The sequence below is a fragment of the Nannobrachium achirus genome (genome assembly GCF_963921795.1).
Source record: "Nannobrachium achirus genome assembly, chromosome: 6".
In the NCBI taxonomy this organism is placed as follows: domain Eukaryota; kingdom Metazoa; phylum Chordata; class Actinopteri; order Myctophiformes; family Myctophidae; genus Nannobrachium; species Nannobrachium achirus.
In genome coordinates, this window is record NC_137815.1 from 22,853,712 (window position 1) to 22,868,491 (window position 14,780).

Here is a 14,780-nt window from a genome sequence, read left to right on the forward strand (position 1 = left end):
TTAATTTAGTTTCAAGCTTTTTCTCCCACACCATGCCTATTAATTCAAATATATTTTTACATTTGATGGACTTGTGAAATATGATTTAAACATATTTTAAGCTGATTTACAAGTTCAAAACGCCTTGCAACAGCTATTTTCACAGTATTTTATCTGTGGTCAATCTGTAATGCCTCAACTTCAACATTCAAGTGCTTGTCAGATATTATGATCATTTTGGGGGTCACTGCCTGAAAAGGTTGAGAACCACTGCTCAATACGATTGTCTTATGCATATACGCTTGGTTTAATTTCAATAATGTCCATATGTGTCCATGACCATGAAGGATTGTTACAAAGGTTTTTGAAGCAGAAAGATTACCGACACAGTGTCATCACATCAGGTATTGTAGCCTACATGTCATACATACAACATTTGTTATATCATTCAAGAATCCCATTAATTATGTAATGTCATCACATCACCTGTAGACTCATTAACATGAAACATTCCATGTGAGAGAGAAAGATCAAAGTCAATATAAACAAAATCCACCCAATAGACAAAAATATATAAGGTAGGAGGCTAAAGAGGATATTACACTTATACTTCCACTCGTTTCTTTTTCTTCTGTTTCTTTGATTGGTTGCAGTATTAATTCTACTGAACTCAAGACAATAAAATACTCCTACAGCCAGCCACAAAACACACACACACACACACACACACACACGCACACGCACACGCACACGCACACGCACACACACACACACACACACACACACACACACACACACACGCATGCACTTGTGCGACCTTTGTCCATGTGGCGGAACGAGCCCCCTTGAGCCAGCCAATGAGTGGGCGGCCGGCCAAGGATGGTCATTACGTCAGTGTGCAGCAGGAGGATGCAATGCATGATGCAGCTGCAGTCCAGATTACATCATATTCACCCTGCCAGTCTACACTCTGCACCATGTGGAACAAAGTTCACTAAACCTGCTGCTAGCCTAATACAGGAGAGACAGTGAATCCCCGATTTATTATAGGCTAATAAAAGCATCAATTAATTAAAACCACATCAAAACTTACAGTTGTAGGCCTGTTCAAGTTCAGATAAGACCTTTTGGTTGGTTGGTTGATTGATTGAAGACTATAAGAAGTTTGCGTAGGAAAAGTTACAGTTTCGTGACAGTATAAAGTAAACTGACAACTTCATCCCTCACACGCCGCGCGCACCCACACACATGCACAGAGAAAGAGTGAGACAGAATTGAAAGACTTCTGCAAAGTAGATGGACAAGTTCTTTGACGATGGGTTCCCAGATTGGGAAAAACTTGACAATGCATTTCAGAGACAATGGAGGGAGGGGGAGAGAGAGGGAGACTGACCAACTATCGTGCACGCGCAGCGAGCCAGCCCGTGTCAGTCAGTCAGGACAGGACAGGACAGTAGAACAGGACAGCTTGCAACACACGGCGTGCTCGCCGCTGCGCTGCTGCTCGATGATTAACCCTTAACGACGCAAATTTGACCGATTAATGATTAACAAAGTTTTTTCCTCCGTATTATTAACGTAAAAGGACGGCAAGTTCATGCAAATAACACGCAGGACGATGTGCACGACGAGTGGAGTGGACGGAGTGGACTCCCCCCCCCGGGGCCCCCCTCCTCTTCTTCAGGGAGATCCCAGCCTATAAAAGCAGAGCGTCTCCCAGAGCTGTTAACATCTCAACTCAAGCATCAAGCAAGCTTGAACAATCCTCCACAAAACAAGCCAAAGAAGGACCTCGACTGATGAGGCACTAATACTACCTCAAACACCAAAAAGGTAATTGTATATTTGTGCATTTATTTGTATTTTTAGGCCTATATATGCATTTCTGTTGCACTTGCACGATATGCACTTGTTGCTTATGTTTTATTGTTCTGCTCTTGAAAGATGCGCGGGAATCTGAGAAGTAGGTTCTCTGAACAGTGATGCTATTTATATTTATTACATTATTATATTGTATTATATTATATTATATTCAGTATGATAACAAATCTCATCATTGCAGCCTCGAGACTGAGGGAGAATAATGCATTCATGTTTGCCATATTAGTCTCTCAATTGAATGAATTAAATCAATTAGAGATGAATGGTCTGTGCAGGGGGGGGGGGGGGTGTTATTGCATCACCCACCTGATGGAACATAATGAACTGTAACGTGAAGATAACTTTAAATTAAAGTCTTCAAAGACACACATGCACAATTGCACACTCATGCACAGACAGACTTGAGACTTCTGCAAAGTAGATGGACAATAGTTGGAATGGAAGAACATTGACAATGCATTGCAGAGACATAATGAACTGTAACGTGTAGATACCTTTACATTAAAGTCCTCAAGGACACAAATGTAAAAATCTTTATTCATTTCTGGTCCTCCTTTACTATACTGTATATGGTTGTCAATGTGGGGTCCAGACAAGCTCCCTGAGGGTCCGGGAGATTCCAAATGGACCCTTTCTGGGTCCACTTGGTTAATTTGTTTATTTTTGTTTATGTGCAATTAGCTGAAGGCAGATAGTCTTCCTGGGGTACAAGACAACAATATATATATTAACAATTCTATGAATACAAAAATGAATGAATGAATGAATGAAATTAATCACATAAGAAAATAGATTAAGCATTTGTGGAGGCTACTCCCAGAGTTATGGGGATCCTTGAAATAAAAAAATAAAATAAAAAAAAGTTTGCGAACCACTAACCTAAAGTATTTGTTTTCGCTCTCATCTCATCAAGGGCTGTCACGATTATGACATGACGATTAATTCTCACCCAAATAATTGCGATTAACGTTTTTTTGTCGTTGACAATTACATTTCTGTTTGGCTTGTAGGCTTTGAAGTTGCACGTGGCAGATATGACACATATAAATAAATAAATATACAAAGAAATGAAGAACATATTTGACAACGTTACACTTTAAAAAGAACATTGATAGTGGAAATAGCCGATCTACAAGCTCACAACGCGTCGCATCGCGACGCGTTGTGAGCTTGTAGATCTGCTATTTCCACTATTTTTTAAATGTTTTAACATAATACAGTATAAACATCTTTCGATTATGACGATGACGATTATCACAAAACAATTACGATTATGTCAAATAATTGCGATTAGACGATTATGTAATAATTGTGACAGCCCTGATCTCATCTACTTCTCTCCCTTGTCCTTTCCTTTCCTTTCCTTTCCCCCTTTCTCAAACCCTCTTCATTCCCCGCCCCCACAGTCTTATCCACTCCAAGCTCTCCTCTCCTCTTTCACACACTCTCTACACCACACAGCTCCAGAATGCCTCCCCAGCTGCAGTCTCAGAACCAGGGCAGTGTCCGGGTGGCACAGGGGGACCTGGGCTCACTGAGCCCGGCCGTGCGGGACTTTGTGGAGGCCAACGTGGCGCTGTGTCAGCCCGACGCCCTGCACATCTGTGACGGCACCGAGGAGGAGAACCGAGCCATCCTGTCCCAGCTGGAGGAGCAGGGCATGATCAAGAAGCTACGCAAATATGAGAACTGGTAAGATTATACATTAGAGTCAACGGACAGTCGAATACAATGAAGCGTTATTCATAGAACCGAATAGAATTAAGCACTTAGCCTCATAGCATAGTTTCCTACTTAATTTGTTTTGCCTAGCTCTACTCTTCTAACACTCAGGGTTCCCACGGTCATGAAATTCCTGGAAATATTTTGAAATTAGAAAAATATTTTTCCAGTACTGGAAAAGCTTTGGAATTGATCAAGGGTCCTGGAAGGTCCTGGATAAAATAGCTATGCACTGTCTTTGGTTATTGATTTTGTTAATACCTCTGAAATGACAAATTAAACATTGGCCAAATTGTCAAATATTAGAGGCAGAAATAGCAGATCTACATGCTCACAACGCCTCGCAACACAATAGAATTCTTAATGTTCGTCAGGGTTGGGGGTCCCCAGTTCAAATATGATTATTTCGGGGGTCACGGCCTGAAAAGGTTGAGAACCACTCTGGCATACACTACCTGTCTTTGGGCATTGCGCATAGGAGTAAGCGACTCGTTATTGAGCTGAATTATTGTTATATCGTCCTGGAAATCGGGTTAAATATTCTGGAAACGTTTTGGAAAAGTTTTGGAAATTAATTGGTAAAGATGTGTGGGAACCCTGAACACTGCGGCATCATGGTGCCTTATTGCCTATGTCCTAAGCCATTCAGAATTCAGAATGCTTGTTACGTTCAAAAAACGACTTAGACAGAAAGTGTTTTAAGTCAACTTCTTGACTTAAGCAGAAAGTGTTTTTGTAACAAGCATTCTGGTAGGCTGAGAACATTGGCAATAAGGCAGGATGAATCAGAAGTGTTAGAAGAGTAGAGTTAGACAGATATAAAGGCAGATAAACATGACTTAGAAAAAACATGTTTTACTTTCTGTTTAACTCATCTACAGTAGGTGACATAGGCAGAAAGTGACACAAGGCTAACGATGCATTTAGCATTTAGAACCAGCTGTTTCAGAAGCTACATTTGAATATATACCCAGTCAGTAGCAGGTTGAAGAAGAATGTACCCCAACCACAAAAACAACATACCTGCAAAGGCCATGCTCAGTGGTTTGTCTGGTTCTGAACGATAATGGTACAATTATGTAACGTTTGCAGCAAGAGGCCGGCGTGTTTTCACTGTACACATGTTATTAAAAAGAAATGTGTCATATGAAAATATTTGACACAGTAAATGAGCACACCTCCTCCTTCCCTCCTTTTTCTCCCTGCTGTTTATTTGTCCCCTTAACTCATTTTTCCCCCCTCCTTCTCTCCTCTCCTCTCCTGCAGTTGGCTGGCGAGGACAGACCCCAGGGACGTGGCGCGGGTGGAGAGCAAAACGGTGATCATCACCCAGGACCAGAGGGATACAGTGCCCCGCCCCCAGGGGGGCGGAGTCAGCCAGCTGGGCCGCTGGATGTCCCAGGAGGAGTTTGACAAAGCCATGGCGGAGAGGTTCCCCGGGTGCATGCGTGGTAAGCATAGTCGGGCATACTGTGGGTGCCCGAGCCCTCGTGCACTGCACCCAATTACAATGGCCAGCACACACTCAGTCGGCTTTAGCACCCAGGGTGGCATAGCTGAATGGTTAGGGAGCCTGCTTGGGGAACCAGTGCTCCTGGTTGTCCTTGGTTCAATTCCAGGCCAGTGTAGCAATGTCGATGTGTGTCCCTGAGCGACTCTTAACCCCTAATTGCTCACACGCTCCTTGTGGGCAGCAAATCAGCTGGGTTGGGCTGAAAATACTGAATTTCCCCCTCAGGAGGAAGTAGGTGACTATTATTATTAAGACTTATGCGAGCACATTCCGTCTTCACACTGACATGCATTTAAGTTCACTGTACGCTTTCTTTTGTTTCTAGAAACCAATGTTTTATTGGTTCGACCACTTTCAACATGGCGTCCCTATTTTGGGCATGTCAATATAGCAGGAGAAACTCTCGCACATTGTCTTCAGATGCAAAACAATTGGAGATTCTTCATTGGGAAAATACAATATCTCAGTCCTGAGAACTTCATCAGATTACATAGTTTGGTCCTCTCTTACGCACCTGTCGCTTTATAGGTGTGCTAAAGCAAACCTTTTTGTTTAAATAGGCATGTCACTATAAAATATTCAAACATAATATAATAATGTTTGGGATACCAATTTTGTCCAATTAGGAGAGAGAACTCAATCATACAAAACAGGATACAGGATAAACAAGTGAAATTGGAAATGAGCAGACAAACTGGAACTGGAACAATACAAAATTGATGATAAATGGCATCCATGGCATGGATGAAACTCCATCAATGATTACTATCAGAACATTATAGAGCCTTAGCTTTTACTACAACAAAGATCACGCACAGCACCTTCAAGGGACATCAAAAGTCTTTATCTCTCTTTCTCTCACCCTCTCTCAGGTCGTACCATGTACGTGATTCCCTACAGCATGGGTCCGGTGGGTTCTCCCCTCTCTAAGATCGGTGTGGAGCTGACGGACTCTCCGTACGTGGTGGCCAGCATGCGGGTCATGACCCGCATGGGGAAAGCCGTGCTCGGCGCCCTGGGAACCGGGGAGTTCGTCCGCTGTCTGCACTCTGTGGGATGCCCGCTGCCTCTCAAGAGTAAGCCAAGGCCTCGTAATGTCTCTTTCCAACCGCTGTTCAATGCCGGACACAAACAGAATGATATCACTTTACAGTTATGTGCATTAGTTGTGTCGGCTCAGAGTCTCGGATTGAGGGATTTTTTACACAATTTTCAGTTATGTATACAACAGACAGAGAAATTAGTTAGTGATTCACAAAATTGTGTTAAGAAAGTTGTAAGTGTTATGCAAGCTGTTATAAAACCTCTTAGCTGGCTGATTCAGGATCTGTCTACAGCTACCACGGGCATCCGGTTAGAGATAAAGACCTAAGATAATATTTACGTTCAGAGTTACATAACTGTATCTTTATGTGTGAGTACAGTATGTGGGGTGTCGTCTGGAAAGAACAAAACAGGCATAACAGTGATTTGTAACATACACATACATATATAATATGTATACATTCTGCATAATTACATTTGACATGAAGCTTGATACAATATTACATTGTGAATTAGTAATCTACATAATTATAAGCTGTAAATATACAGTGTCTAAAATACTGAAGTAAACGATTATATATGGCTCGACACCAGCTTAGCTGAACCAGGTGTGATGCTGAAACAAAGAAATTGGTCTCCATTATAATTAAATTAAGCTACTACTTAGAGATTAGTAGCACTAATTGAGCATTGTTCATTAATTGGACTCAAAGCTACAAATACAGCACTCACTAGAACAGTGGTTGTATTGGGCTGCGGAAACCCATGTCAAACTTATTTTGTCATATGAACATTTGAACATTTGTCCCTGGAAAAAAGACTTGCACAAATGTTCATGTTTTTTGAATAGCAGATTAAAAGGATTGTGATGCTATATTAAACTAATTTAGCTTAGAAATATAAAGATTCTATGAACTGATGAGTTGTTCTGACCCCCATGCCTCTCTCTCTGTGTTCTCTCAGAGCCTCTGGTGAACAACTGGCCGTGTAACCCTGAGCAGACTCTGATCGCTCACATCCCAGACCGCCGGCAGATCGTGTCGTTCGGCAGCGGCTACGGCGGGAACTCGCTGCTGGGGAAGAAGTGCTTCGCTCTGCGCATCGCCTCGCGCATCGCCAAGGAGGAGGGCTGGCTCGCCGAACACATGCTGGTAGGAATGGCTTTATTTCTGTCTGTCTGTCTGTCTGTCTGCCTGTCTATCTACTGCAGTGGTTCGGGGACCACCAGTGGTCCTTGAAGGGATTCCAGGTGGTCCCCAGCTAAATGAAGGAGAGTTCGTAACCGAATGGACCCTTATAGATATTTAACTCTTGAGAAAGTAAAATGAAACCAAATGGTTTCGTTTTACGCTCGCAAGAGTTAAATTATAGTTAAAAATTTACAAGAAGTCTACACAATTAGAGCATGGAATTGTCTTGTGGACAAAATCTTATCCATGGCTCAAATGGTCCATGGCTCAAATGTCGAATAAATAATGGACCTCATATGAAAAAGGTTGAAAACCACCAATCTACTGTCTATCTATATCCATGATTATCTGTCTACGTATTCTCTCCTTCCCTCATTGATCTATCCACCGTTTTATCCGTCTGTCCGCATGTTAATCCTGTCTGCCAATACAATGTCAGAATACTCAGTGAAGGATCACATCTCTCTCTCTCTCTGTGTGTGTTTCAGATCCTGGGCATCACCAACCCAGCCGGTGTAAAGAAGTACATGGCAGCGGCGTTCCCCAGTGCCTGTGGGAAGACCAACCTGGCCATGCTGAGCCCCACCCTGCCCGGGTGGAAGGTGGAGTGTGTGGGAGACGACATCGCCTGGATGAAGTTTGACGAACAGGGTGAGGATCTTTTAACGATTAGAACACTGATTCCCTTTGCGCCGTGAGGATAATTGCAAGTGGGCTTCTAAATCATTTACAAAACACTACAATTTTATTTATCAACATTAAGGCCACATTCTCATAATATAATTCGGTTTAGTCGTGCGAATGGGAGGGGTGAAGTTGCTACATTCTTGCATATTTAATTGATACGTTTGCGCTCGCACTGCACATTGTCATCCGAAACAAGGAATCGTCCACGTCTGTCCATTGGACATGTATGTATCCAAGCTGCATAATATAATGCCTCCTCCATCTCCCTGTGTTTATTAATTCTTCAAGTTGAAGTTCAACTCACAATGTAACTGCAGGACCGCCGCAAAATTGCAGCGCAGGCGTTAGCCTATTTATCTGCGGTTGACGGTCGTAAACGGGCGATCAAAAAATAAAACCAGCGGCGACCGGAGGGACTCTCAAAATCTACCAGCAATAAAGCAGACAGCAAATACTTTAGCAAGATATGAATATTTACGAAGAGGAGAACGTCTCTCTCTCTCTCTCTCTCTCTCTCTCTCTCTCTCTCTCTCGTCTTGGCTGCCCTCCGCTGGCTCCCTCTCTGCGCTCCGCGCAAAGCGTTTCCATTTGGACACGATTTGGCACAGAGAGCGACAGAGAGAGCGCGCGCGCGAGCAAGGGCGAGAGACCCACACATCGGCCTATATTATATTAGGCCTATAGCCTATAATATACAAGTGACTCCAGTGGCACTTTCCTTTTATCTAACTGTGAGCAACTCCTCACAAATAATACACCATGTGCGATCGAGGGAGCGGTGAGCAGAAATTAAATCAATGAGGGGAGGAGGCGGCCAGAATGGTCAGAAATCTAATGAGAGCGGACGGTCTGGAGGGGGATTTAACCTTTTATAAATAACTATGGATTTAACCCGCACATGGCTCTATATTGCCTGTATTTGAGACGGATGGATTCACACCAACAGTGAAGCGTTTGCTGTAGCGAATCGAAACCACCGTTTTTTTGTGGATTTGCATTCGTTTCTTTGTTTCGAAAAAGAATACGGATGCATCTTCACACATGCCCAAACGTTGTGTATTTTCCGACAATACGTTAGAGGATTCGTTTTAATCGCAATAAAACGTGCCTGTGTGAATGCCGCCTAAGAAATGGATGTTTCTTTACAACGTTGGAAAATTTGTTTTCATTATCGTACCGATAAATAGGAACTTAATCACTTTAGTTCCATTGATCCAAGACGAAACACAATTGACCAATAGATCATTAAAACAAACATGCTCTGAAAATGCACACGGCCCAACCATCTGAGCACTTAACAAATGGCCAAATGGCTGCTGTGTTAAGTGGCCAGATGGGTGAGCCTTGAACGCTTTTGAGATTTTCAAGTGGGCTTATCCTGTCCTTTAAAGGGTTGGCTTTGAGTTCAAAACAACACACGTGGTACAATATATATATATATATATATATATATATATATATATATATATATATATATATTTATATATACTAGAAGCTCGGCCGGCCGAGCGTCTAGCGGCGCCCTGGCCAACTCGGGAACAATGTAAATAGGGAATGAATGCCCCGCCCTTTAATGCAAACCCCATTATACCTGTTGTCATAGGATCTGTTTTGACCATCTGTTTGCGTGTGTCCATTTATGCCCATATATGGAGATATCAAAACGAGAAAAAAAATGAAACAAAGGAAATAATAAATTAACTTTGTCTCTCGTTCTTGCTCTTCCTGTTTCGTTGCTAGGCAACCTGCGGGCCATCAACCCAGAGAACGGCTTTTTCGGCGTGGCCCCCGGCACCTCGGCCAAGACCAACCCCAACGCCATGGCCACCATCATCAAGAACACCGTGTTCACCAACGTGGCCGAGACCAGCGACGGGGGCGTGTACTGGGAGGGCATGGACCAATCACTGCCCGAGGGAGTCACCGTCACTTCCTGGAAGAACAAGCCCTGGAGCGCCGAGGATGGTAGGTCCACCTGTCAATCAAACGGGACTCACCGTTTAATATTTTAGACATGATTACATTTGACACAACATCACACATGTAACACTGGCATAGGTTTCAATTCCTGCATCGCAACATCACTGGACATCATGTTAACTCTCCCCACGCTTTGAACGTTAACGTTCGCCCCATTTTTTACAGAACCTCGATGCCAATACGGCGCTCGTTCGGTTCGTTCGTCTGATGACTGTAAGCTGATGAGGGGTCGCGCGGCCGTGTACTATAAACACATTTTCCGCGGTGATGGTGTAAAAAATCCATTATGCGTTAGATCAACGGAGAACAATTCACTTCCTTGTTGATTTCCTCTGGCTGTAAGGCTCTGTGGCCAGTGACTGGTCTTCTTCTTCTTCAACACATAACAGGCAAATTCACATTCATTCTCGCATGACGCCGCCCTCTGCTGCCTGGCAGACCAAAGTGCACTATTGCACAATAAAAAAATAAATAAATAAAAAATAAATAAATGTCTGTCTATCTGCTATAACGTCGCAAAGGTAAGCCGCTTTTTGATGGCACCAGACCCAATAAATAAATAAATAATCTGGCAGTAGGAGAGTTAATGGTCAGATTTGACCATTTCTACTTTGTTCCATTGTGAGACAGACAATTCCTCCACAATCTTTGAATGCTACAGTCTGTAACTCAGCCTAGCAAATGTTGTCAATTGCGTTCAGTCACTTCAATATAGTTTAGATTCTAAACTTTATTTCCATTTCTGCTCAACATTTCACAATATGAAAAACGTGTGAGCCAGCAGTCTGTCTCGAACACTTTTCACTGTGGTTACTCCTCACACTAGGTTTATCTTTATGATTATGGTTATGATTGGAGATATGGATATGGTTACGGTTATGATCGTCCTTTAAGAAGCACACAGAGCCTCAATAACTTAATCACAGCCCATTTTCAAATGTAGCTAAAATAGCCAATCCACAATCTTGGTTTGTGAGCTCATAGATCGACTATTTTAGCTATTTTCGAGAAATATTTGAATTTCTTTTAAATGTCTTTGCCTATAATGCCTAAATACCCAAAATAGGGATGCCAGGTTAAAAACTGATTAATGTCCAGGCAGAATGTGTGTGATCATGAATAGATCAGATACTCTCTCCCTGAAAACTCCAATGAATAAACAAACTATTACTGAAAGCGTCATTCTATCAGCATACCTGTCAATAAAGTGCAGTCAATTGAAGTTCATTATTTCACAAAGCTTAACTCCCCCCACCCCCCTCTCTCTCTCCCCTCCAGGTGAGCCCAGTGCCCACCCCAACTCTCGGTTCTGCACCCCTGCTGGCCAGTGTCCCATCATCGACCCCCTGTGGGAGTCCCCAGAGGGCGTCCCCATCGAGGCCATCATCTTTGGAGGCCGCAGGCCCGAGGGTGAGTAGAGACAAGACAATAGAATATTCAGAACAGTATAGAATAGGATTTTGGGGGGACTGAGGTGTAATTATAGTGGAACGCAGCAGCTTATTCTCAGGTGATATCACAGTCTGACGTGTCCTTATCTCTGTGTATGTGCGTTCAGGAGTTCCTCTGGTGTATGAATCCTTCAGCTGGCAGCATGGAGTGTTCGTGGGAGCAGCAATGAGATCTGAAGCCACCGCTGCAGCAGAACACCAAGGTCAGTACCTGACGCTGAGTCTTCAAATGAGTCTGTAATTCTGACTAGTAAAAGTTCTGCACAGGAAGGTGTCATCGGTTTGTCTATTCCAAAGAATATTTTAAACTAACGGTATGGAATTGTTTCCTTGTTAGAACCAAAACATTGAATCACGAGATACTCAGACTTATTGCTTCTTGAATTCAGATTGGAAGCAGATCTAAACAGAGCCTCAACCGAAGAATATATCGCACAAATCTCAACAAAAACCCATAGGCTAATCTATAGAAATATGATGATAAGAGACCAAAACATGGTCAAACATATCCCAGTATTAACGACCTCTCTCCCTCCGCTCCTCCCAGGCAAGGTCATCATGCACGACCCCTTCGCCATGCGCCCGTTCTTCGGCTACAACTTCGGCCACTACCTCTCCCACTGGCTCAGCATGGCCGAGCGGCCTGGCGCCAAGCTGCCCAAGATCTTCCACGTCAACTGGTTCCGCAAGAGCCCCACCGCCGGCTTCCTGTGGCCGGGCTTCGGCGACAACATCCGCGTCCTGGACTGGATGTTCCGCCGGCTGAGCGGCGAGGCCGGCGCCATGCCCTCCGCCGTGGGCTACCTGCCCGCCGCCCAGTCCCTTAACCTGGAGGGCATGAGGGACGCTGTGGACCTGGAGCAGCTGTTCTCGCTGGACCAGGAGTTCTGGCAGAGGGAGGTGGCGGACGTGAGGAAGTACTTCGACACGCAGGTCAACGACGACCTGCCCAACGAGGTGGCCAGGCAGCTGGACCTGCTGGAGCACCGGGTCGACCAGATGTAGAGAGAGAGAGAGAGAGAGAGAGAGAGAGAGAGAGAGAGAGAGAGAGAGAGAGAGTTTGGATTAGGGCCACTGACCTCCAAGACTCTTGAGAGTGTGCAAATGGAACCAAAGGGACCCTTATGGTTCCATTTGTACAATCTCAGAGTTACAGTAGAGAGCTGTAAAGGTCCATTTGGTTCCTAACTATCAATAATTTAGCTGGGGCCCCAACCGTAACTCCTTCAAGGACGGGTCCTCGAACCCGTCTTTTAGCACCAGGGGTGTAGGAAACATATGACAAATCAGAAAGCCGTCAGCTCTTCTGTGTTGAAGGACAGTAATCTAACTGAAGAAGATTATGTTAACCTATATACAAAATAAAAACGCTGATCTACAGGCTTGTAGATCAGTAGGAAAAGCTTTGGGGGAAAAAAGTGGGCCTAATTAAAAAAGAAAATGCCTGTAATGACAGATAGAATTCTAGGATAGAATGTTGAAAGTTCTAGATGGAATTCAACATTGATAATTGTAGAATATAATGTTCTTGAATCTTGTTAATATTGCTGATATGTTTTTGTTTTGTTTGTTTTGAAAAAAAGGGCTCTATTTTTCAGAGATTCAACTTTCAAACCTTTACTGTGAAAATTAAATGTTTAATATTCACTGACAGAAAACAACATTTTGGCTGCTCTGATAGTGTTTTAATGTAGTGAGTTAGTAAAGGGCTATACATGTTCCTGTCTGATAATCTGAGGGAAAGTGTGTGTCTTACATGAAAAGAGCGTAGAGACAAATCGTCAACTAATGTAGGAACTTAGACGTCTTCTACGGGGTCCATTTTGAGACTGTTCACTGATTCAAACAGATCTGCAGTCAGTGACATGTTTCTGGAACCAAATGAACCTGTTAGGGTTCATTTGGTTTCATTTACACTGTCTGAGTTACAGACTTGTATGGGTCAATTTAGACCCCCCTAAAGGAACCCACAGAGTCCCTGGAATCCACTTTGAGAACCACTGAGGCCTACTTTCTCCAGATGATTTAAGTCTCTCTTTTAGTTATTGTTCCGATGCATTGCTTCACAGTTCAGACCTCAAGCCTGCCGCTATTTAAACATAAACTATTGAAACGCACAGTATTTCTATATCACAACCACATGGATTTATATGGTTGTCAGAGAAATAATAATGCCAAGGGGATCTGGGTTTAAATGTCGAACCTGGAACATTTTTGGTTTTCTTCCTGTTTTCCTGTTGTTGTTATTTTATGTTAATTTATTTTTATATTGCATTGTTTTATTTTGTGTTTCTGTATATGGTTGTAATCGCTAATCTCCAAAGAGGGGGAAGAAAACAAGAATAAACCTTATTTAAATGTATTTGTGACTCTGTTGCGTTTGTCAGTGCCCTTGACTGTGGTTGTGCTTTTGTTGTGTGTACCATGACATGATAGCAAGAGTATTTAAAAGGCCTTATAGGTGGTTATTGGTGTATATTTAGCCTGTTTATGGTCATGTCACTATGCAGGACAATGTGTGACCTACAAAGCTCCTGCCGGCTATGGAACAGCATACACAATTGCTTGTGATTGCAAGTAACCATTTAGAGCAGCCCAGCCAACCTGTTGAACAATATCGTTAGCACTCTGGTCTGCGATTCATACACACACACACACACACACACACATTACTATAACTGTGACATGTCATGTCTTTATGACAACATGTAGGCTATTTTGTCTAAGACTATATTCCCAAGGACCCCCCGGTTTCGTACTGCATTAAAACAGAGTGTACAATATAGAACCATTAGCTATCCATTTGGTTCCATCTTACACTTTCAGAGTCACATACCTGCAAGGATCCATTTGGTTACATACTAGGGGTGTAACGATATAGTAACTGCACCGAAATATTGTTTTTAATTAACAAAATTGATGTATATTGAATTGAAAACAGCTAAAATTGAATCGTATCGTTTGATTTTGTATCGTATCGAATCGGTAGTGCAAATAATTGATTGTATCGATACTTCCTACTTGTGCATTATATTTAGCATTTTTAAGAAGACATTTTTAAAAAGAGGGGTTTCATTACTTTTCCTTTCCATATAGCTACACTGGTCTATCAATAAATGTGTGTAATCTCTGGGTTCATGTCAAGGTGCAGGTTTGTCCACTTGTGTTCAAATACAATGTCCATATATTTGCCAGATAATCACTGTGTTTACTTATTTACCGTATATCCATAATAATACATGTTTCCCTTAAACACCTGCACTATCCACACTTTTCACATAGATTTAATTTCTTTGCTAAATAGTTACTATATCGATTTTAAATCATTGAATC

At 42.7% G+C, this 14,780-nt stretch overlaps 1 protein-coding gene across 1 annotated transcript; it reads left to right on the forward strand.

The window, feature by feature from the left end:
• Positions 1-1,721: 1,721 nt before the first annotated feature.
• Positions 1,722-12,452, forward strand: pck1 (phosphoenolpyruvate carboxykinase 1 (soluble); the record flags this gene model as incomplete). Its single annotated transcript, XM_080728421.1, has 10 exons — positions 1,722-1,812; positions 3,267-3,552; positions 4,849-5,033; positions 5,968-6,171; positions 7,103-7,290; positions 7,818-7,980; positions 9,757-9,981; positions 11,275-11,406; positions 11,555-11,650; positions 11,995-12,452. Exons 2-10 carry the CDS (start codon positions 3,329-3,331, stop codon positions 12,450-12,452), a joined length of 1,875 nt encoding a protein of 624 aa, XP_080584547.1. The 5' UTR covers positions 1,722-1,812; positions 3,267-3,328.
• Between the last annotated feature and the right edge of the window lie 2,328 nt (positions 12,453-14,780).